The following is a 26,012-nucleotide window of genomic DNA, read 5'->3' on the forward strand; positions in this document are numbered from 1 at the left end:
TTTAATTGAAGAACTAGTTCACTCGCTTAGCTCTAAGAGCAGTTCGATTAATTGCAAAATTGAAAGAGTCAGTCCGTTACTCCATTACATAAACTGCAGAGCTCATTATTAGATAAACTAGAAGATTCATTCTCTTGCTTAACTACGACATTTTTTCTTTTTTTTTATACTGAACAACTAGTTTATTCGCTAAGCTGACGAACTTGGTAATTGTACAAAATAAACGGAGTCTTTTATTTATTTATTTAAGTCGCTCTTCCAATTTCATTGAGTTGTAAGGCTTGTTCTTTATTAAGCTCCCGAAAGCCTCGTTCTTTCGCTTAACTAAAAGAATTGTTCAACAAATGGTTCACTCGCTCAGCTAAAATAAGTGTTTATTTGCTAAATCGAACAACTCGCTTACATAAAAATTTATTTACAACAAAAAAGGGTTAGAATAAACTTGAGAGCATCGAATATACTATATACTGTATACATATACCTATTTGGTTTTAGCTTTAATTGATTTCGGCAAGCAGCAACTTCGTGTTGAATAACTTAAGGTACTTAAACTTCTACAAGTGACATCGCAAAACTATCCTTTCATATTTAAGTCCCTTCCCACAATATAAAAAACATATTCGCTCTAAAACGCTAAATAATTGCGGCTGCTTGTCTTGTGTATTGTTATTTTTGTCTAGGCATCTACAGATATGTGCATAGTTTGGTAAATGCGGCCGTCGCGTTGTCTGGCCACAGATTCACATTAAAGCCACGATTTGCGCCATTGTCAGTGTCACCTCCACTCAGACAGATCGTGTATGCATATGCCTATGTGCGTGGGTGTGTGGGGCTGTGGGTGGTGCTTGTCTCATTCATCACTTGTTACTCACGCCACTGGCGGCATTCAGTCGTGCATTCATTTAGACATTTGCTGCGCATTTGGCATTGTTAACTACTCGCCTGCAATTCCCCTTCTAATGCTCAAGCACTTTTCTTTTTTTTTCAGGATTTTAGAATCTCTTTTTTCATTTGCTGGCTGCTGTTGCTGCTGCTGTTGATTGTTGCACAAGGATTTGTCAAGGATAAAACACTCGAGGGCAGTCAGTTTGCCATCATGATTATGCTGATGTCTATGCTTATGATGCTGTTCCTGTTGTTGTTCAGCTGCGCAGTTATACAGCATCGCTGCCAGCTGTTTGCGCTTAAGGTTAGATTGAGGCTCTGACGCCATTGAAACGACAATGTCATTGTTGTTGCCATTATTGCCCCTGCACCTTCATCCGTATATGCAGTGGCACATTATAAAACAGTTATTGATTTTGCGATGCAAGCTACAAGCAGCCGAGTCGGCCTTGAAGCATGCCAGCAGTGTGATGCAACTGCTGTCGGGATTCTCTCGTGCAATAAAAATGAAATGAAATGAAATGGAGAATAAATTCGACTTCTTTAAATAATGCAAATACTCGAATTTATTGACATAGAAACTAAATGTTATTGCGTGCAGATCTTGCAGTGACAGAATCTGCTTTCTGCTTCACTTTGTTCTGCTAATGCGTTTTGGGAAATAATTTGCTGCAAATTGAGAGCAGCAGAGCGACCGCAGCCAGGCTGACGACGACGACGCAGTCGCACACAGACGCAGAGACACAGCTGCGGTTACTAATAATTTGCGACTGTTTCTGTCTCTTCGTTTTGTGTGCATGTATGTGTGTGTGTGTGTGTGTGGGTGTGTGGGCGTGGCATGTGGTTAGTTAAACAAAAATGCTGCGGTTGCGACAGACGCAGACACACCCAGATCGAGTCACAAAACTGGGTCATTGGGCGAACTGTCGCCGCCAGACAGCATTAAAGCCAAAAATTACCTAACATGCTTTACAGCGTCCACAAACACGACATGGACAAAGCCAACAACAACATGTGCAACAACAACTACAACAACAACAACAATAAAAACCAAACCAGCAAGTCAAAAGTTCAAATTTAACGACAGCCAAGCAAGCAAGTTTTGCGCCAATGATGGCTGCTTGCCAGGAGTCGGCAGGAAGCTCCCCAGGCAGCATGCTTGCTGCCACCTGTTCCGCTTGATTGTGCCCCGGTTTGTTCCCTCATCATGAAAGGTTAATGACGGCTGCTGTCAGCAGCGAAGGTCAACCCACCAAAGCAGCAGCAGCAGCAGCGGCAGCGGCAGCGGTAGCATCCACCTCCAACACCCAAACACTCCAATCTCAAACCCAGTGATCCCTTGTCTTCCGTTGGCCCCGCCAACTCTGGAGCATTTCATTCGACGTTGTCGTCCTTTGTTGGGTCAAGCATGCAGCAGGTAAAAGTTTCGTTTCATGGGCCCAAAGTGTAACAAAAATACCACCAACAGTGGGTGGTGTGGAGTGTGGGGTGGTGTGGTGTGGTGCGGGAGCGAAAATTCTGCGCTTGTGCTAAATAGCAGCGCTCCTTTCGCTCCTTCCGCTTCTTCCGCTGCTCCCTCGGGGAGGCTGGGGACAACATCGAGCGTAAAAGTTAAATGAAACGAAACACGTTAATGGCCTTTGAGCTGGAAGTGCGCGCGATGTGGAGGTGGGCGGTGGCTCTGGTGGTTCCGTGGCAGGTGGCCAAGTGGCAGCAGCAGCAGCTAAAAGTTAAAGTCGAGCCCCATCGAAAGTGAAATTTTTCAACTAGTTAGCAGCAGCATTTTCCCAGCTCTAAAATTTCGCCCCGGTCTTATCCATTTAGGGCGTTGGGCGTGGCTGGCGCTGTCATTGAGCTGTGTAATAAAATGATATCGTTGGCTCAGTTAAGTAGCAATAGGTAGGAAAGCTGACCCGAAACTCGTTGCCGGTGAATCTCAATCAGAGCGACGGCCAGCTCTTTGCCTGATATTAAGTTATTTAGGCTATTTAACGGGACCGGCAAAATGAGTGGAGTGGCCTTTGTTGTAGCCCACTTCCATTTACATCTCCATCTCCATGTCACACACCCTCTCTTTCTCTCTCTCTCTCTGGCTGGTCATTAAAGCCAAATTACGCTATATTAGGTTACTGTTACCGTTATCCCGGCCATTCACAGTTGCCGTTGTCCACGGCGTAAAACTTTTCCTCATGTATTCAGATACACTGTGTATGCGGGCATTCCAGTTTTGTAATGCAATATGTTAGAAGTAAAGAAATCTATATGTATGTATATAAATATATTACTCAGTGTAAACGAAGGACTTGCTGGCAGCAGAAGTATTGCTTACAAATTAAATATTTGTCCTTGCACTAACTGTAATATTATTAAGCAGATAGTTAATTTTAGTCTCAAAGTAAGTTAACATTTTTTTATTTTTTTTTATAAATATATTTAAGACAAAGAGTATTAAAAAATGTATTTTGTATATTTATTTTAGGTATTTTTTTATACTAATGTCAGTGAAACTTAGATTTAAATTTTACCTATTTTCTTTTTTCAATTTAAGCTAACATTTTTTATATATACAGGCATTTAAATCATTAATTTTTTCTATATAGAATATTTAGAATTAAAAATTATATGCATGTATTATTATAAAAAATATATACAAATATATACTATACTCATTTTATATATTTCTTTTATTCTATATTTCTTTTATTATATAAGCCATCAATAATATTACTCAGATTTAAATTTCATCAAAAATAAAGTTTTTTAATTTTTTTATAATTTTATTTTTATATCCTGAACCCATAGCAAATAAATAATATATATTATTATAAAAATTTATACATATTATATCTGCTAACAGAGTATTTACGTATTTACTTTATATACATTTCATTTATTCTCTATTCTTTTTAATGCCAGCGATAATGTCACTGAAACTCAGATTAAAGTTCCATCTTATATATTTGGGTGATTTGAAGCGAAGCCCTACTCATGCTAACCTTAAATCAAACTGAACCTTAAACATGGCGTTAATTACAGCAAACGTCGCATTCTTGTTACGTTCCTTATCCACTTAGGCGAGTGCATTAAAGAGCAGCCCTTGGTGAGCATCGGGTGGACTGCTTTGTGCCACAAACTTGCACTCAATTGTTGGCCACAATAAACTCAAACGAAATGCAGTAAAAATGCAAAGACATGCCCAGAGAGGGGGGTCGACGGGCGACGAGTGTAAAGAGGGCACCACACAATATACAAAGAATTATGTATCACTTCGTTACGACTTACTTCCACTTAATTTATTTTCAGTTGCTTTTACTCACTGAGCACAGACTTTGTGTGTGTGCAAGTGTGTGTGTATGAGTGTGTGTGTGTGCAGATAGAGACGAAAAGAAATGAGCCCGAAAGGTCGAAAGTAAAAATACAGACAAGATAAAAAGCATTTCTACAGTGGCTGCAAAAAATACTTGGACTATTAAATTCTATTTCAAATATAATTTGAATTTAATATAAATGTATATTTGCTTGGGCTAGCAGTTTCATAAATATATATTAAACATATATAAACAAATAAACAAATAAAATAAATAATATATATAATATATAATAAATTAATACGATAAAGTAATGTATAACATATAATAAATAGAATATTTACATACATATATAATATTTTTAATATCTTATATATAAATAATAATAAATATATTTAAAAAAATAAATAAGTTTACTAAATTATGCCCAAATCAGCAATTTATATATAAATCATGAATTTTCGTCACATTTCAGCTCATTTAACTGCAGTTGTGCACAAACTTTGCCGACCCACTGTTATGATAGCTTAAGCCTTCAGCCGCTTTCAGTCGCCTTCATTTGGCGTTTTCGCTTACAAAAGCCCAAAGGCGTCAGCTGGTAACGACCCGACAGCGAAGCAGAAGACCAAGAAGAAGAAGAAGAAGAGCGCAGCAACAATTACAAATGTTGGTGTCTGCCATGAAAGGAGGAGGCGCCTGAAAAGCGTTTGACTTTGGCTGCGTCGTGAACGTTGTGCTTTGCATACAACTGTAAACCTGAGCGCTGCAGCGGCAACTGCTTTTGGCCTTTACACCTTTCGTTTTGGCCTATTTGCCGTGCCGGACCATGTTTCAAAACGCTTTTCAAGTGCCGGCCGCATTAATCTCAGGTGTGCAATTTAGTGTGCGGCCAATTTTTTTTGTCGGTCTAGCCAAGCCGGAAGCCGGCAGCCGGCAGCCGTTGGCCGGCAGACGGTAGACGAGAGAAAGCCCAAAGCTTCGTGTTGACCACACGGTGTTGCACGTTATATGGTGTCCCCTTCACACACACACACATACAAACAGACACACACACTCGCAGACACACTCATACGAGTGCAAGTGAAAACGTTGGGAAATTTAAAGCGGAAGTGCGCGTTTTATGCCCTTTTTGGCTTTTATTGTTAGCTGCGTTTCCGCTCTTAGCATTTTTTGGCACAATGCACGCCCTGCCACGCCTTACCTTTTACATTTCCGCTTCCGAAATGCGCGCGACTCTTTAAACTTTATGAAACTGCATTTGCTTTAAGAGCTTCGCCAACTTCCCAACACAGCAGCCGCTCAACTTTTGTTCCACATTTGCTATGCCATGTTAAACAGCAATGAGAGAAGCTAACAAAATGATACAACAACAACAACAAAAATCTAACTGCAATTGGAGAAAACGAAATCGAAGAGCTGGGAGCAGGCAACGCTCCAACTGTGGACAGCCAAATGGCGATGGCCATAATTTCTACCATACGACAAAAGCGCTCAACAAAAATAGAACGAAAGGAGCCAAAGACCGAAAGAGAGAGAGAGAGAGAGATGGAGAGAGATACAGGCAGAGTGAAGGAGAGCGCACAACACGAAAACTTTTGATAATTGCATTCCGCAAGCGGCTTCGACTTGAAGCGGCCCACATAATAAACTCCGCGACGAAACGGACGTAGGTGGAGGAGCAGCGGAAGTCCATGAAGTAGACCTAACCCCAAAAGTATCTACAGTCTGTGAAGCTTTTGGCGCTGCATCAACACCAGACAACAAGACAATCAGCGGCGTCTGTGAGCCACATAAAATAACCGAAAAGTAATTCGCCACCAAAGTAAACTTGAGCACACAAAAGTCGAGTTTTAAAATAAACTTGCTGCAAACTGTATTTTTCTTATGAAAAGGGTAGCCCTGGGGGAGCTGGGTGGAGGAGGAGGCCGGTCCGAAGTCGGAGCACTCGAGGCACAAAAGGCGCATTTTATATAAAAGAAAAGTGGCTAACTAAGTCGACGACTACGCTCAACGTTCCACGTTCCAAGTTGCACGTTGCACGTTGCAAGTTGCACGTTGCAGCTGTAGTTGCTGCTGAGTGGCCTCTGCTCAAGAGTCATCTATGACCGGTCGCAACTGGTCGCACCACCATCACCAGTTAACCACCAGCCCACCATGCCGGGAACCGCGCTGCGGTTCTCTTGCTGATTGCACCATCCGAGCGAGCCGCTGAGTGAGCACAAAATTGAGTGGAGGAGTCCACTTGAAAGCTGAAATTTAAGCTGATTTCGTTTGGAATTTTGTTTCTGATGCCGTCTCCCACCCACAAGTGGCAAAGTGTTGCCTACTTTCACAAGAGACGACATTGTTCGAAAAGAGTTTCACATCTCTCATAGATAGATAGATAGCTGGGGTGACATTCTGCAACTGATGAGAATAGTTATTAAAGTTAAAAAGAAAACTACAAACTCACATTAAATCTAAAGAGCAGTCATCGGAATGAAAAGAGTTGCGATAGTAAAGCGAAAAAAGTTAATAGACAGACAAATATTTCAAGTCTAATAACTATACTACACCGAAGGAAAGACAATTTAGTATATTCACTATACAGGTGCATATTAAAATACTAAATGAGAATATTAAAAACTTCACATGGATATTATAATTTATATAAAATATACACAGTATAAAAAATGTCCAAGTTCCGACTGAAATGTAGATAAGCGATTATCCTTACCATTTACAGCTTGCTTTTCTTGTTTTCTTGTGGGTCAATGCGAATGCGAATGACATCGGATGATGACAGTCCAATAATATGACTAAGCACACCCCACGCACCACTTTATTAGAGCTGAAATATGCTTCATGGCTCTTGTTGCTGTCGCATTTAAGTATGCAACACATTTCGCTTAGCCGGGCCATCAAGATGGTATCGGGAGTGTTTAGTATGGCGGACACGTAGCGAACGCACATTCAGCTTAAATACATGGATAAAATGTTGGACATTAAGCCCAAGGGAGAGCAAGCAGATATTCTATGATATTGCCAAGGTAGCACAAGATATCTATATATACATATATATTTATATCAATGTAAACCGAAAATAGCAAAGCGAACATTTTATTAAAAATTTGCTGACAAATTTTACGCTTAACTTGGCTTAAGCAATAATAAAAAAAATAAAAATAATAATAATAATATGACTAAAATTGAAATTGAAATTCTTTAAAGCTGAAAATTTCGCTCACATGAAACGGGATTGCTTAAGCTTAAGCTAAAGCTGCCAGTGCAACGACTGCTGGCTGCAGGACACCAGGACACCGGGACGCCAGGACTCGAGCAGTCTGTGTGTGTGTGTTGGTGGGCAAACATTTTTATGCAAAAATATTTTGCATGTCACTACCGAACGGGCAAGGGGCCGCATGTGTTGCCAGGCTGTGTATTTGCCGCAGACTTTTGCATGCATAACAAGTCAGCACGCGACGTCGGAGCAGGCGGAGGAGAAGCGAGCAAACAGTGTAAAAAAAACGAACACACACACACACACACAGTGGCAGACAACGGGCTGCAGTGTGAGGGAACTGTGGGCTGGTGCAGAGGAAAAGGCAACGCCGTCAGCGCACAGGAAACGCATACAAAACTTTAGCGGGTGTCCCGGCGCATTTCGTAATCTTTGCAAATAAACGCGTGAAATTCCAAGGCGCACCGCAGTGGAACATGTGCTGCAACAAAGGGGCGTTGGTTAGCGCGGTGTTGCCGGCTCAGTGGGGGGTCCGGTGGGGGGCTGCGTTGGCTCCAGGAGGTGCCAGCCGGTCGGCATGGGACGTGGCAGCGTTGCGTTGCCGCCATTTGGTCGACATGTGCCGCGCCATTTTGGCACACAGCTCACACGCGAAATTGCGCATTCAGATTAAAATTCTTGAACGCGCATTTCCGTTTCCGTTTTCTGCGTAGAGTAGTCGGATATGCCGAGCATTTTCCTTGGCAGCACCGCTCGTTACACGCTTCTGACTTTTGCTCTGACATGCACGGCTACTGTGGCTCTCTCTGGCCACTATTTTTATTTATTTTCATTTTTTTGAATGGGTGCTGCGGTTCAACGCAACCTTGAAGTGACCCCAGACCAGATAAACCTGCATGACATTGGACTTCTGAGCGAAGCAATCAACCATCAAAGCGATTGCTCACGAATTTAATGGAAGTTTGAACTCTCTGGGGGATTGTGAAATGCAGTTGTAATTTATATGATTAATTGGCTTTAAATTATTTTTCAATAATTATTTTAATATTTTTTATTGTTTTATTATTTTATATTTAGTTTATTTATTCATATTTATATATTCATTATTATTGCCCATTTTTTTTCGTTGCATTTTTAATCTTCATTTCATCAGGACATTTTTTTAGGTAGTTATGTTTATGTTTCATAAATTGTTATATATATATATACAAATATTTAACAATATATAAAGCCAGCAAAATGTCTTTTGCATATGTAATTGTATTTATACGTGGGCTGTGTTTGCCAAATAGAGCAAAGCGTACGTAAGTCGAGCGTTTGCGTATGCGAAGGTGAAGATATTATATTATAAGATTTATAGTGTCGCAACTCTCTCTACATGATGTTCATAGAGCGCAACATGAATAGTTCAACTCAAAGCGCTGAGCAGAAAACGAAAAACGAAAAGAAACGAAATCTCTTACTCCAAAAGAGAGCGAGCTCATGTTTGATCGGCTGATTTCATAATAAATCAAGCGCTCAACATCCATTATCTATTTGAAAGCAATGCATTTGATCAGCTTTGAATTGGACTTTGTGTGTATTTAAATTAATAAATCATTTTTAATCCGTTGTCTATTTTATTCCTGCTATAACCGAAAATCAACAAATTGCAATTCTGCATCAATTTCAATACGTTAGCCATTTGAATATTGGGATATATTTCAATTAAAATACTAGCATTCAGTTTTATTTACTTACCAACGGTTGAATGTATTATTTTGTTATTTTGAAAATTTATTGTTTGATCTAATTGAAATTTGTAAATAAAATGAATTTCATTTTGTTATATCGTAAGCCACAGCTCCACCAGTTATTATGCACAATTTATATTAACAAATCGCGGATAACTAACGAGCATGTTTGATATTTGATTTACTGGCCTATTTACAGTTTTTATGCATTATTTCACTTTATTATTTTGTATGATGCAGTAAAAACTAAACAGTTTTTAAATATATAAAAAATTATGAACAATTTAAAGCGCATTTATAGAGCTTAGCCGTGATTTGACAGAAGTCTTTAATAAATATTTGAACAGTGCCTTCACAGCTTAGCTGAGATTCCGTTGGCACGCCTGGTCGTATGAGTAATATGGGCTGCCTAATGGCATATCACTCATACGCCTCATTGCATTAAAGAGCAAATCGCAAGTCGCTTGCTATGCAGAACCTGTCCTGGTTATCCTATTGGAGCTCAGGCCTCACACACACTCGCACACGCTTTATTTGGCCAGCAAACGCTCAGGGTCAGGCTGCTGGCCCCAACCGTATTGCGTCGTTCTTTCGCTCCCGAAACTCGGATGCCCCAAAACGCACATCAAATAAAAGAAATGGCTTTGTTTGCTGCTTGTGGCATAGAATATCAAGCTGATAAGGGCCAGCAGAAACAGACTCGGCCACCGACTCTAAAGACAGCCGACTCAAGCTCCAGCAGCTGAGTGTTGGTTGGTGAGGTTGGTTGGTGAGGGGAGGGGGGTGGGGTTGGGCCATTGGTGAGGATTTGAAGGCGTTGTGTGTGCTGGCGCATAAATAATGTGACCTGCCTGACTGCGATTATCTGTGAACTATTTTTCACACGTTGCCGGCATACAAAATGGAGCATTCGTTTTCAACAAAGCCAATGCGGCAAATATATGAGCTGGCTGGCTTAGTGGGGCCACTTGCCGCATTAATTTGGTCATGTCTTATTGAGAGTTTGCTCTACTTACATTGTACTAAAATAATGAACAATAATATCCAGAGGCGTCGATCGAATGTCGGTCTCATGACTTCATCACTTCTCCAAACTTTGTCCAATGTATTTAACCTGCCGATGCGCTTCAACTTTCCGCTCACTGCCACATGTGTGAGGACCTGCAATAATAAATGAGAGCACAAATACGCATGATTAATGGTTAGGTTCTGCTCAAAATATTTAAGCCAATTAAATCGGACCAAGCCGAATTTTACACACAATAAATCCAACAAACGTTGCCCGGGGCAATCTCCACTCTTTGAGGGTCAACACGAAAAAGGAAAAAACAAAGCGCAAGAGGAGAAAATTAACAACTGTTTGCACATAAAATTAATTAATTTTGAACAAAAAACTTTGCGTTGCATAACGTTAGGCGGATTAACTACAGGCAGCCGGAGCGACCAGGGCTGCGCCATATAGAGACATCAGACATCAGTGGATTTTCGACAGCATTTTGTCTGCAGTGTTTGAAGTGCAGCGCAAACAAAGCGACAAATGTTACGAGACGAAACGTGTGCACACTTTTCTCAAACACTGTGCAGCCTGTGTGGGCGTGCCTCACCAGAGTGCATGTGTGTCTGTGTGTGTGTGTGCTACACAAGGCAAACAAAATTAACAGCAAAGCTGACGTAGATTTTAACGAATTGACGTTGTTTCGTTGTCCCCGTCGATCCGGCTATCCGGCTATCCAGTTACCCGGTTGCCGTGTCCCATCGCCTGGAATGTGCCTCATAATCCCATCGTCCACAATTAAGTTGTCTGCCACTGCCGATGGCTTAGTTATGAATGTGCTCGGCTATCCACTGAGACGGCTAGAGCTTGAATTATGCAAGATGCAGCGTTGCCCGCTCGCACACAGCAACTGATTGGTCTAAGTCAGAGTCGGACGTAAGATTGTACAACTTGTTCCTGATTAAGCAAATCTGTTGTCCAACAACAGCTGCATAGCACTAGCTGGTAAATAGTTTTCAAGCCACACAGTGACTTGTGTTCTTGGAAGCAATAACTACTTAATTACGGGTTTCTAGTTGGCTCCTATGGAGCATTTACTTCATGAAGCAACAAGTTGTTGATATCGTAGCACATTGCGTTTACAATGCAGTTAAATTAAATTTTAGATAATAATTTAGAGATAATACTTTACATAATGCTTTGTGGGTTTAAGTCTCCTATTAAATATCTGAATTATTCTTAAGCCGAAGGAAGACGCTAGCCAGCGCATAAATTTTAAGTAAGCCGTTTTTGTATATTAAAAACAATTGTAATGAATTTTATTTATTCATTATTCCTAAATGGCACACTATATTTTTTATTACATATATATTTTACCCATTTTAAAAATCCCTTCATATTAAAGAGTATAAAATTAAATAATTAAATTTAAAAAATTTAATATATTTTAAAGACTTCCTTATATATATATATATTTTTATTTTTACTGTAAATATTTTTTTCGTTAATTTAAAAAAAAATATTATTAAAGTTAATTATTTCGCCCTTCTATTCACAGACTTTACATTAAATAATATTATTAAATTATTGAAATTATTATTACAATTTCTAATGAAACTTTTATATTATATTCCCATTTTCAATTTAATTTTAATTGATTTTAAATTTTTACTGGCAGTCAATTTTATTAAATTGATTTTCTAATAAATAAATAAAAATGTTAAACTTAATTATTTTTCCCATTTATGTCAATTATTTGGCATACATTTTTTTTATTATTATTTCTTTGCGTTATTATTTTTTGTACTTTTTATGTTTAGTCTACTCTCAAACCCTGATTGATTTTAAGGCAATTGTATTTAAATTAGTGTCTATTATAATTTTTAATATATGTATTTGTTTGTTCTTTTTTTTGTTTTCCAATCAATTTAATTGGCGAATCAAATTGAGTTTGTATTAAATTATGTTATTAGACATAAAAGAAGATAAAAAGAATTTAATTACAAATTTAGTTCTCAGTCTGCAGGTAGCTATACTATTTTTTCGGTATATTGAAGTTCATCATAATTGATATTTACTTTATTGAGTTTTTCCCATTAAAGTAGTAAAAGTAAAGAGCAAGTAAAGAAATTTGTTAGCCCATTTGAGCGTAATGAAAATTGCATTAGCAGCAACTTGGCCAACTGTGAACGAATTTAGTTTTGGGAAAAGCACAAATAAGTGACACACTTGCAGCTATTTGTGTGTCATGTTCGACATTTAGTTAGCTGCCGAAGCCAACATATTGTAATGCAACCAATGCCAGACGACAATCGACAGCTGGCAGTAACAACAATGTTGTCGTTCGGCAAACATATCACGCGATCAATTTGTCAAACAAGCAACAATAGCAGCTGCTGCTGCTGGTGGAACAACAGCCCAGCATAAATGAACTAAGCAGTGCATTGATGAGCGCACTGACAAACTGAACGAATGAACGAATGAATGGACAGAGAGACAAAAACAACAATTGTGGCCAAGCCAAATTGACAGAAACAGCGACAACATTTGACGCACATCATCAATATGTGACTCTGACTATGTGTGTGTGTGTGTGTGTCAGTGTTGCTCTTGTTGTTGTTGTTGTTCTTTTTTGGCTTTTGACATGTCACACAGCTGTCATTATGCAAGACGAAACCCTCGCAAACAAGGCCAACGAAGTAACTATTACATGGCAATTGTTTGCTGGCTGAACAGACTTTGAAAACAGTTGACTTGGAAAAGGGACACAATCTCTGTGTGTGTAAAATGAGCTAAAAGTTTAGATATGCCTTCCTATATAAATCAAACACATGGCACTGGCCCGAACACCGTCCCAGGCACTGGCCATTAGCGACAGGTGTTGTTGTTTAAGGGCAACTGCACAAACGGCAGCCAGTCGCCGCATTTTTCTCACGTCTTTGGGACAAGCTGTTGGCAAATACTAAAAACCGCCTGGCCATTTTATTTATGGCCAAAATGTGAAGTCTGTTTGTTTATTGGCTTTGAAAAGTGTGTGGAAGAAAAGCTTAAAAAATGCTGAATTTAAAAACAAATCCCAGCTTTGGTTACCTATAAGTATTTTTGCTCTATATACATACATGATTTATGTGTGTGTGTATGTGTTAAATAAATAATATAAATCCCATCAAGGCTGGCCCACTTGGCAGGCACACAAATTGTTTAAAACAAACCAATTATGGCAGCTTACGAGCCTTGCTATCCATTTCGAAATTAACCGTAAAGCGCACAATTTATAACAAAAACCTCAATTAAAATAAAAGCCTGCAACACTAGGCGAAAGATTTTAAAAGAATATGTATCTAACGTATACAAACATATGAATGAATATGTGTGCATATAAACCTTATGAAATTTATTTCATAATATCCACAATAAACAACAATGGCAACAACAACAACAAGAAAAATCTGCAAAATTTAATTGCCGCAATTTTAAAGCCACAAGCGACTGGCAACAACAGCCAGAATATATCTATATAAACACAAGCATGCAGCATCACAATAATCACAATGCTCACCATCATCAGCATCATCGCATCATCATCATCGTCATCCTGATGATGATGTGGCAATGCAACCAATGCATAAACAATAAATGCCAATGGTATGTAAATTTTTGCCAATTTACCGCAACAATGCAAAACTATCTGAGCTAGTCAAGTGGGCTGCAACTGGGCGTGGCATGCTCATGCATTCTGTGTTTCTGCATATATATATGTGTGTGTGTGCGAATTTTGTGTAACGTTGTAAAAGCTGCAAATGTGTTACACACGAATATTTTTTGGTTAACCACCAAATAGCAAAAGGTTTGCGCAGGCAAGGGGCATCGGTTGGGTTGAACAGCGCAAACAGTTGGCAGACAAATTAAATTTACATGAAACTCGTAAAAGTCGCTGGCAATGGAGAAACAATGAAAATCAATGCTAGGTGGAATTTAAGTATATAGGACTAACAGATATCCTGTATATGAAGAATCCTTTAAATATATAAAATGGAAATAAATAAAAAACAAAAAATTAAATAAAGAAATAAAATATAAATATAATAACGAAAATTAAATTAAAAAATAAAAATAATAATAATATTTTTGCGAAAACGTATTTGTGAATAGTATTTATTCTTTTGGATAAAAAATATATTTTAAAATTAAATATTAAAAATTCACTTATTTTATATATTCATAATCATAACAAGTTTTCAGAAATGGGCTTCAAATGTATTACAAAATATAAAACTTATAAAAATGCATTGTACTTAAATATTTATTATAGTATCAGTAAATTTGTACTAAACAAATTTCATTTCTTTTAATTCTTTAACGTCATAATCATCTAGTTATACAACTTAAAAATTCAGGAATAAATACGACTTTCGCTAGCAAAAATTTGAACAAAAAACAAATAAAGAAAAATATATAATTATTATTTATTAAAATATAAAAATTATGCACAGATTCAGCACTTCATAATATTAAAAAATAAAAATAAAAAATATATAAATAATTATTATCCTTTTCCCACCAAAAATTTTCCAACTTTCGTACTTAAATCAGCATAGCTACTCGACTTACTTAACTACAGAGGAGTATATTACTTGATTTTACAACGTTGTACTTGTCTGCTGCCATCGCTTTCAATTAACAACCGAACAAAAAGGAAAAAAATAAAAATAAAATAAAAACATTTCGAGTGCTGTTAAATTTCAATGTGAGTTCATCTGTCGCTTTAATTTGCATTGCCTACTTATTGGCGCTCGGCAATTGCTTTATCATACAGTGCTTGAGAGCTGGCGGTGTTATTCGACTGCGGTTGCCCCACTGATTGTGCAAATGAAATGGATGAGATGCACAACAACAGAAAATTTACTAAAAAATGGCTGAACATTTTTGCAATGCATATATTAAGGCACTGCGACAGCTACTTGCACTGCGCGTAATCCATTTTTATTACGTTTTTTTTTTTTTGTTTGGTTTGGCGTAATTAAAATTTGTGTTATTATTTGCTTTTAATTTCGCAAATTTAATTGCTCAGCTTTTCGAACTAATGCAGCGTGGCCTAATTTATATATTGACGTCAACAAACGAGCGGCATGATTGACAGCGAGCTGCTATAGTTTGATGCAACTTGAAATTGTTTAAAGATTAACATTTAAATTAGGTTTTTTAATCACATCATCCGATTTTCTATAGATCTGTTATATTATTTCTCTTTCCATATTTTCTATCAGCCAAGTTTAAGTACTATAAATACTAACTATATTTCATCTGTTGCAAGAGTAAAAAAATAAACTGGATTTATTGACTTGTTAATTAAAAAATAATAATAACAAAAAAGAAAAAAAAAACAAATAAAAATAAAATAATAAATAATAAATAATAATAAGAATATTTATAATAATAATAATAATAAATATTTCACATATAAAAAAAAAGTAGTAAAATATATATAATAATAGTAATAAAATTTAAAAAAAAATAAAAAATAAAATAAAATAATTAAAATATGAAAACAACCTTTAAATGCTTAATTAACTGTCATCTAACTATTAGCTAACTTAACTCCTAGTTGTCAAGGCCTTTACTTTCACTTGAATACTTTAACGGTTCTTTAATAACCTTTGAAACTAAGCCAAACTAATTGTGCTTTGGTGCTAGAGCTTTGCCAAAAGCTGACACCTATAACCGGCTCTCTTTCAATGACAGGCGCTATGGGAAAACAATGCCCCTTGGCTGACACTTGTTGGGGGCACCTTAATCAAAGGCAACACTAAGCTGTGGCCGTGGCTAACAGAGAGTGCTGAAGTCAGAGTCGAAGCAGGAGAATTAGGAGAATGGCAACGGCAACGGCAATGGCAAACCAGAAACTGAAGCAGGCAAAGAGCCAGGGCAACAAATGTAAAGTTAAACAACTTCGACACTGTTGCCAGAGTTCATTGTTTCGGCATGCGGGCAGTAGATGTGGAGCACGGGGGGTGAATGGGGGAGGGGGAGCAGACACACAGTATTGCAAGAGCAACACCATAACCCAGCGGCACTATCACAATTTCCACATCGACGCGCTGCGCGTCTGCCGATCGGCACTTTAAGCAACATTTTTCTTTGTCTTTTGCATGCGCTGCCTGCCGCATGTGTATAACAAACGGGATGGCGATACGCCAGCTGCCGCCCCACCCAAATTGCCCACACATGACTTATGTGGCAGGGTGCGAAGCAAATGTGAAAGCACAAAAGTCAACATATTGAATAATGATTGGGTAGTGAAAGACTTTCACCCACTTTCACCCAGCATTGACTTGGCTAGAAGAGCAGCTCGGAATGGAAACTCAGATGGGGATAGACACAGTCACGCAAGCAGAACACTCGATGCCTTCGCTCATCTCCTCAATCTCAATTCTGAGCTGTTGCTCTACCCTGTATTGATTCATTTATTACACTTGATTAAGGGTCGTTAATTAAAAATGACTTAAGAAAAATTATATATAAAAAAAAATATATAAATAATATCAAATATATTTTTGGTACAAATTTTATTAATTTTGAATATTTATAAGGCTTTAAAAAAAAAAATATATATATATATAATAATTTGTTAACGCAAAAGTACATAGCTTTATTTTGCTGTATAATAATAAAGAACAAATTATTATTAATATTAATATTATTTTGTTTATCAAAATCTTAATAATACTAAAAAATATCTGTACTATAATTGTAATGATTTATTTATTTATTTTCTATTTAATATTTAACAAAAATTCAATTTGCCTTATTTTCATTATACACTGAGTATATTTAATATTTTCTTTATATTTTCTCACTAATCAGCCCCTTATTGACTGATTTAACAGGGTATACCTTAATTGAGTACACCCAATCTATTTAACTCGCTTATCGACTTTCTAGCCTGCTCTCTGCCTTTGCTTTGCTATTCTTTTTTCGTCTACGATAAATTTTGAGGCTTGCTGAAAATACTGCAAAAATTAATGATGCGCCTTTTTTATTGTTTCCGCTGAGTCCCCAATCGACGGGCCCCCAACACGCGCACACAAACAAACGCAACAGCAACAAGGAGTAGTATGAGGGGCTGAAACCTTAACATTGCTGTTGCTTTTTATGCGATTTGCGTTTTGTGATAAATTTTAATCGAATTTCACTTTTGTTGCCGCTCGTGCGCAGCTCCCATGACATTTACAGCCCACGCCCCAGTGTGTGTGTGTGTAGGTGTCTTTCCCATCCGTTGTCATGTGTGTGTGTGTGTGTTTATGTGTGTGTCATGTGTTTTTTGTGCGCTTTTATTGAAGCCGATAAGCATGTCCGATAAATACTTTCGTTGTAATTGATTGATATTCGAAGCGGCAACATTCGCTTTCGCGACTCGATATAGCATTTCTCTCTCTCTCTCTCTTTCTCTTGTTCTGTTGGCGAAATGGGATTTGTGATTAATTGGGTTTGCCTTTTAATCTAAAACAAATTGAAAATGGCGCATTAAAGCATTCCATTCATATGTTTCCCGCTGCGGTCCATTCAGCTGCCAAATGGCCAAGTCAAGGCTCGCTTTGGCTTGCAACTCTGCAAGTCTACAGAAACACAGCCAAGACAATGAAAACTGGCAGCTGGCAACGGGCGACTGGCGACTGGCGACTGGCAGGTTGCCATTTGGGTTACCTGGAAGCCACAACATGTACGCCAGCTGCAGTCAGGCGCTGGCTGAAGCCAAAGCAACGCCAAAACAATCAAGCGGCAAAGTCAACACGACTAGTTGACTGACTCGCAGCCCAAACCCAAACAGACTAAAGACCAAAAGAGAGCCCTGGCTTTTGTTCTAGCGAGAGCTTGCTTGTTTGAAGCACCAGCATAACAATAATATACTTTAAAAGTACGTGAAAGCTTTCAGTTTAATTAATGGCATTGAGTGAATTCAACTCTAAATAATAAACAAATTAACTAGATTTGTGTCCTGGACATTCATTGGACAGGGCTAAGAACTCACTGTAATCATCTTCAAATCATCATCAATCAAATGATCAGAGTTAACTTCAAATTAATGTAGGCCAGGCACAAGGTCTTTTACGGGTTTTCGGGGATGAGTTCCATGAAGCAATGCTGGTCGAAATCAAATTAAAAATTCATACTTTAACATTGTGCTCCAATTACTGTAGCAAACAATTTATGCGCACGCCTGTCCGAGTCCGGGGCCAGAGCAATTTTTCAAGCCAAAAACTTTGCCCGGGGGACTGTGAACCCAAACGCTTTTTGTTGTAATGTCATGAAAAATGCATTTTTCAATACACAATAATAATATATGTAACACAATAAATTGCGAAGCGAAAAAATAACCGATTCGGGGACGGCGGGCCAGAAGAAACTGTTATAAAATTGTTATCGAGTGCATAATAGCAAATGTTGCAAAATAACTTTTGACAAAGTGCACTCAATATCCAGCAGTGTGTGCCCGAGTGTGTGAAAGAGAGAGAGAGAGAGAGAGAGAGAGAGAGAGAGGAGAGAGAGACAGAGTGGAAGGGTCGCTGCCAGCGAAGGGACTCGAGTACAGAATGTGTGCGAGTATCACAATGAAAAATCACAGAATGCAAGGCAAACGCAGAGACGGTTAGAAAAAAAAAAATTACACTGTTCTGTGTTTTATTGGAATACCCTTGCGGAGAGTATGATAATTTTGTAGCCAAATTTGCAATGCATGAACAGAGATATTTAAGACTCTATGAACATAGCTCGCAGCGCAACAAATTGCTTTGACTCCCAGGGCAACTAGAATGCAAATTCATTTCGCTGACTATTAAAGAGTTGACTTTCATTCGATTTTCGATATAAGGAATAACTAATTCATAAAATAATAATGTTAAAAAAAAAAGAGTTATAATTAATAAAAGAAACAAGAAAAAAAAAATTGAGTTCAGCAAGTAAATAAAAATATATTTTAATAATTTATATTAGATAACTACAACTAAAAACTCTTCAATTTCTGACATAAAAGCTTATATAATATATATATATATATATGTGGGATTCTCAAAAGTTGCAGCATCCCTGGCAGATGCACCAGAGAGTAATTCGGAGTTAAAGCAAGCTTAGAGTTAGATGGGTCATCGCTAATAAAGAGAGTCGTAAGAAATTCGTCAACTAGAGCAGTCGCGCAGCGGACTTAGATAATGAAGAACTGAAGTCGTGAAAGTCAAATAGAGGTCACATGAAGTGATCGAAATCGCACATAAAGATCGCGTTATGCGTTCAATTGCTTAAAATATATACGAGTGTAACTAATCCATAATACTAAATGAAATAAATTGTAGACATTTATTGTGAAACTCGCCATAGTTATAATTAAGAGGAAATCGTCAAATTGACTTTTAATCTGCTCAATAAATAATAAATCCTACTACTAGTTTTATGCAACACATAATAAAATATAAATTAACCTTTTTAATTAAATTATATAAATAAAATAAATAAATAAATACAGAAAAAAATATATATGAAGCTGCGATTAGCTCTTTTAATCAAGATTTTTTAGATCTATCCATTCCACATTAAAGGTATTTAATTTTAGAATATCAAATACTTTGTTATATAATAAAAATGACTCATATCATCTATTATTATTCTTATTTATTTATTTTTTTATTAACATATCTCAACGAAAGTCATTCTATGTCCTGCTAAGCCGAATCAAACCCATTGAGCACATTCCATTTTCTGCAAGAGTATTTTTTATTTCCCATTACGACGAACACATTCCTAACATCTTTTATATTCTTTCATTCTTTTTAATAATGGTCGATGGGGGCGGCCCCGCTGTTCGCATATAAATTGACACAATTCGTGCACTGTGCCATCCGTCCATCACATTGAAAGTCAAGGCGGGCATCCAGCTGCATGATTGCCCCACTGAACTATGCGTAGCAATACTCGTCAAGCTACCTCACTATGTGGTGGGGAACATTGCAGTGCTGGCAGCTCATCTTTCTCGATGTTTGACAGACAATATGTCAAAAATGGTTAGCTGTTTAGATTTTTGCGTTGGTTTTGGGGGCTGCGGCAGCCAGCGGCATGCGTGGCATTGCATGTTGCGATGCGCCAAATTAAGCTGCCAAGCCAGAGTCAAGGCAAAATACATGCAGCACTATCTTGTAGTTTGCCTTTAAAATGGCTGGATGCGAGCTGCATGTTGCAAGTTGGACATGTAACCAAATTACGGGCAAAAGCGGAGCCCAAAATTGGCAACACATGCTCCACATACGCAAAGCAGCGCGAGCGCCGCAAAATATGCAACAATTTTCATGCGCGGCATGCAAAAAATAAAAGCGAGAGCGAAGAACAAAGTGAAATGGGTGCACAGGTTGCGGCAATGATGGACCATCGGATACCCTGGCTAAGGTGGGGACAGGTAAAGAAAAGCAGATATGTCGAATAAAAAATGCAGAGAAATTATTTACTATGATTTAAAGTGTATAAAATAAAAATAAATAAAGAAAGATGATTCTTCACCTTAAAAATTTAAATAATTAAAAATGCGGAGAAATTATTCACTATGATTTAAAGTGTATTAAATAAAAATAAATAAATAAGTAAATAAAGAAAGAAGATTTTTCAATTTACAATTTCGAATAATAATAATAATAATAATAAATAATAGTAAAAAAAAACAACACACACAGATAAACTATTTCAGAAATAATATAAATTATGTAATAAAAATGAATAAATTATTAAAATATATTATTATTATAAATAAAAATTGTATTATTTGTTTATTTATTTTATTTTATTTATTATGCATTTTTTTTATTTTCATTTATTTATAGCTAATTCAAACAGAAGTATTTTCTTAATTATTTATTTATTTTTATTATGTTTAAATTCATTTATTTTATTTGTATGTATTTACAGCTAAATGCAACGTAATCTAAGAGAATGTTTATTTATATATATCCATTGAGAGCTATATTATTTCCAGACTATGAGTAGAAAATATAGCGGAGATTTATAGCCATTATGCAGAATGAAAGAAGAAGTAGTAGGTAATATTTAATATTTATCTCTACATCAATGATCTCTCAGAGTAGATATACACAATTCCCCATTTCTGTATACCCCCTATTGAATTCACATTTCGAGGGCATTAGGCAAGCAAAGGCATAACAAGCAGCGCAAGAATTTCACTCAAGCATGCGGACAGCGCGCAGAGCAAAAGCAAAAGCAAGAGCGAAAAAAAATAGAAGTACTACATAACTATAGGCGCTGCAAGGCATAGTCTCTGCTCATGGTAGGCATGCCAACAGCTTGCAATGGGCATTCCACACCAGCCGGCCCCTTTTCCACCTATTACCCGTGCAAGCCGGCTAAACGGGGCCGCTGCAGCTGCAGGTTGGAGTCTGCAGTTTGTACGCTGTTGCATGCCTGCTTACAGCCGAAACAAAAGCTGCCATATGTGGCACCCGAAAGTTATGCAATGCCACGCCGTACTTTTTGTTTCCATTCGGCATGTGTGAGGGTGTATGGGTGTGTGTGTGTGTGTGTGGGTGCCAAATTGTAACTATTAGTTGCACATAGTTTGGCAAGGCGACAAATTCTTGGCCCAGCCACGTGTTACGGCGCGGGGAGCGTGACCGCTGCATGTGTTGACAGGCCGAAAATCGGGTCAGTAGTAAATCAACAACAACAACAACAACTGCAACAACAACATCAGCATTCATATATATAGTGAAAAACAATGGCAATCATTGTTATGTAGCCTGTGCAAAAAAATTTTTGTTGCATAGTTTAGGTATTGTTCCGAAATCGCTGATTGCCACATGCTACATGGCAATGCAATGCTGACTGATTTCAGTCCTGGCCATGGAGGGGAAACAGAGCTTTTGCGGTCGCAAATGGCAAATGATTGATGAACCAAATGTGCAAGTTAATTGTGAGCGATTGAACGCACTGCTAGCGCTCATAAAGCAGAGATATTAGTCTGAAAATACAGTTAGAGTATGGAACTGTTTGGAATAGCAAGCGAATGGGTTTGCTTAAAATATAATTGTGAGAATTTATGATGCTCAGTGTTGCATAAGCTTAATATTTTATATTATAATATCATATTTAAAAGTTTAAAAAGTCATGTCTTCGAGAGAAACCTCATTTATAATAGAATAAATTTTTAAGAAGAAAATTTATCTTATATGATAAATTAAATTTTCAAGACATTTAAAAATGAATTTGCTTAGTTTTTGGCTCATCTGAATAACTTAAAATATAAATAAAATATTTACTAAAAATTATTAATAGGAACTCGATAAGTGAAACCAAGATAAGATACTCTCTTTTCTTTTTACTTCTAAATTGAATTTTTAATATGTCCCCTCTTATCCCTACTAATATCAAGTATGCGCCTTGGTTAACTATTGACATACATTTCACTTCCCTTGGGCGAAATTGTTGAATTGAATTGTTTTCTTAGCTTCAATCAAGGTATGGAAGTATATGTAAAATCTTTAGATACCCTCAAAGCAGTATGCAAGCGATATATAAATCAAAATCTAGTGTATTTAGGTATTTTTTATATTTATTTATATTTAGTATATTTATTTTTAAATATAGAAAGAAAAATCTAGTATATTTAACCTTTTCATAAGCCACTTTAAAGACCTTTCGACTTCATTAATTATTCTATTCAGCTTGCTCGCAGTTTCCTTTCCCTGCAAGTTTTCAATTTCGTTTTGCATGCATGTATGTATTAGCGTAATGGCCTCACATTGAGTTTCAGCTCAAGTCGGCAAGTGTGTGAAGATTCCGTGCTGGAGAGTTAAATGCTTGGCGAAACATGACTCCGTGCGCTTTACAGTTAATGGGTTAACTTAAGCGCTTAACGTGATGCGCCTTAAAGCCTGCAACTTTTGCTGGCAGCTGGCCGAAATGCCATCAGCATCAGCGCTGATATCAGCGCTTCCGCGCACACTTCAGTTCACAATGAAGAGGATGGAGGAAGAGGGCCAGCCAGTTGGCTGAAGACGATTAATCAATAACCACTCAGCGCTAGAAGCGGGCGTGCGAATGAAGCGAAGCGATTTAATGGGCTCAAAATGATGTGCGCCCAGCGATGGCGCAACGGCTCGATGGTGCGATGGTGCGCAGCTGCGTGCGTGAGTGCATTTAATTTTGTGAGCGACTGTTGGCTACTTTTAGGCGCAGAATATAATGAAAACGAGGCCAAATGCATGGCCAGTCCTGCACGAGAGTCTGCAACAAGAATTTCGCATTTAGGTTTCGATTAAGTGTGTGTGTGTGTGAGTGTGAGTGTGTGTGTGGGGCCACGCTTCGACTGCTCCGACTGCCTTCACTGCAGTGCACTGTGCATTTTTGGTGCGATTGCGAATGCTTGTGTCATTGAGTGCAATTTCAGGTCAGTTTGCATTTTGTGGGACACTCAATGATGTGATGCACCATGGCAGGGCAGGGCAGGGCATGGCTGGGCATATCAACGCCGCAAACATTTGATTCTTATGGGCGAGACGAGTCTGTGGCGAGCGAACGACGCGTTCGAAAACAAAGCAAACATTGAAAACATTATTGTCGTAATAAATTTTGGTAACAACACGCAAGCTGTGGAAACCAAAAAAGCAAACAGCGCAAAGCGCCAAACCGATGAGTTGACCTACCTGAAAGTAGGCAAAGCAAACACACACACACACACGCACACACACAGAGAAAACATACCACACACTCGCACACAATACATAACGGAAGCCACAGAAACTGGCGCCATGAAACATGACCCGCCTTCACCTCGATTGCAACCGGCTGCTAGCAAAAGTTTGCGTGCCAAATAAACAGTTGGCGAGAGTGAGAAAGAGGAAGGCAAGAAGGCAGTGTGCGAGTGGGATAGAGAGACTCGAATGCCAAAAAGTCACTGGCGAAATCAAAAGGTTAACGAGTATATGTAGATGTATGTGTATGCAAGAAGTAGACAAAGAAAAAGCGAGGCAGTGAGAGCAGTGGGCGTGTGGGCGTGAGCAACACAACTCAGTCACTTGCATGTCGCGCCAAGCGACAACTAAACGACAAACGTTTAAAAATAAAAAACATTTCAAACGAATACGCCACAGGAAATTCTATATCATCGCAAATTGTTTATAGCTCAACAAGATGAAAAAGCCGGAATAAAACGCTAAGCAAATGTTGTGACAGCAGCGAGCCGAATACGAAATGCTCTCATAAATGGACGAAATATTTGCGGTTGACTGAAGCGGAAACTCTGTGAATACTTTATAGCAAGTACAACAGTGTGATGGAATATAGAGAAGAATTTGTGGGAAAATTCTCATTTCTATTTATACGAAGCTTCTAAGAAAAATAATGAAGAGTGGAAAAATTGTATATTTGAGTTAAAGTCTAAGCAAATATTAATTTAATAATTTATATAAGAATATAAATGGGAATATATACAATAGATATATATTAAATAAAATATTTTTAAATCATTTCAACATGATTTATACAAGTTGATTTAAATATTATAAATGCATACTTAAAAGTTTAATTTTAAAGTTGATTTAAAAAAAGGCGTAGGAAAGCGGAAGCTGTCTTTTTTATTTTTTATTTATTTTTATTAAGTTTATGAAAGCTATATGGGGTACTCCAGTAACCTCTTTGTGAATATTATTCAAGATATTTAATTAAATTTTGCTCTATTTCTGTACTTAAATTTTGAAAATATTTATTGCAAAAAAATATTTAATGAATGAATGAATTTATTAATAAGTATGAAAATTTCGTTGATAAATTTAAAATGAAATATATATAATATTTATTTCGATTTTAAATTCATTTTAACATAATTTATGTAAATAGAATTGAGTTTAAATATATATTTAAAAATAAATATTAAAATTTTATAGAATAAATACACATATATAAAATATATTAAGCCTATTTTTGTGTCTGAATTCCCCAACATTTTTATGGATTTCTTTTTATATGTGTCTAAAAATATTTTGTTTCATAAGAAATAATGAATATCATTAAGTCATTCTTATGAAAGTAATAATGTTTGTTTTTAAAATAATAATAATGTAAATAAAATAGAACACATTCTTAAATAAACTGTGGCTATTTTTAAACAATTGAGCGTAGATTTATTCAAAAATGAATTGATTTTATATGAAATCGTTTTCCCATTAAAATTCTCTTCCAGCCCAAGTTGCCGTCGGGCAGGCAGTGTATGGGCTGTAAATATTGTATGTTTTACGTTTTGCTCCGTTTATGTTGTTGTTTTTGATGTTGTTGTTTTTGCTGCTGTTGTTGTTGCAGTCATACATTTTGAAGCGGAACACGAAACGCAAGTGAAAGGCAAAGTTGAGTTTTGTGTGAAGCGGGCTTTTTAATAAAGTTAAGTGGATCAGCGCACAGGACAAGCGGGACAGACCGACAGAGCTTGACAACGACGCCTCCTGCTGCGCCTACACCTGCCTAGGCGATGCCTAACAAGCACTCGCTCTCATTTCTGTGGCGTGCCAAAAAAAAACAAATAAATATATTTCATATTTAATGTTAAGCACCAGCAAATAAATAATATCAAAACAAGTTGTAGTTGCTATTGGCTTGTTGCACTTTTGTTTGGATGTGGATGTCGTAACGTTTAACCCCTGTCAGGTGGGTTAATTAAAACCTAAAAGCCTCTCTCTGGTCCCGGCTATAAATAACCATTTTTTTGTTCGCTCTGTGTTGTTGCCAAATGAATTATGCACTCGGCATAATGCGAACGGCTAAAAACACAAACAAAAATTTATAAATATAAGCTCATTAAAAGCTTAGCCAAATACCAACTGACTATGTGT

General features: G+C 37.3%; 1 protein-coding gene across 1 annotated transcript in view; it reads right to left on the reverse strand.

Moving 5' to 3' along the window:
- The window catches only part of tei (irregular chiasm C-roughest protein teiresias), a 197,188-nt gene that overhangs the window by 137,001 nt on the left and 34,175 nt on the right, over positions 1–26,012 (reverse strand). The window contains exon 2 of the mRNA XM_018106562.3: positions 10,163–10,307. Within this exon, the coding sequence (XP_017962051.1) occupies positions 10,163–10,220 (58 nt within the window). The 5' untranslated portion in view covers positions 10,221–10,307. The remainder of the gene's footprint in view (positions 1–10,162; positions 10,308–26,012) is intronic.

The sequence above is a fragment of the Drosophila navojoa genome, chromosome 5, assembly GCF_054131105.1.
Source record: "Drosophila navojoa isolate 15081-1374.11 chromosome 5, UAZ_NAV_1.0, whole genome shotgun sequence".
Lineage (NCBI taxonomy): Eukaryota > Metazoa > Arthropoda > Insecta > Diptera > Drosophilidae > Drosophila > Drosophila navojoa.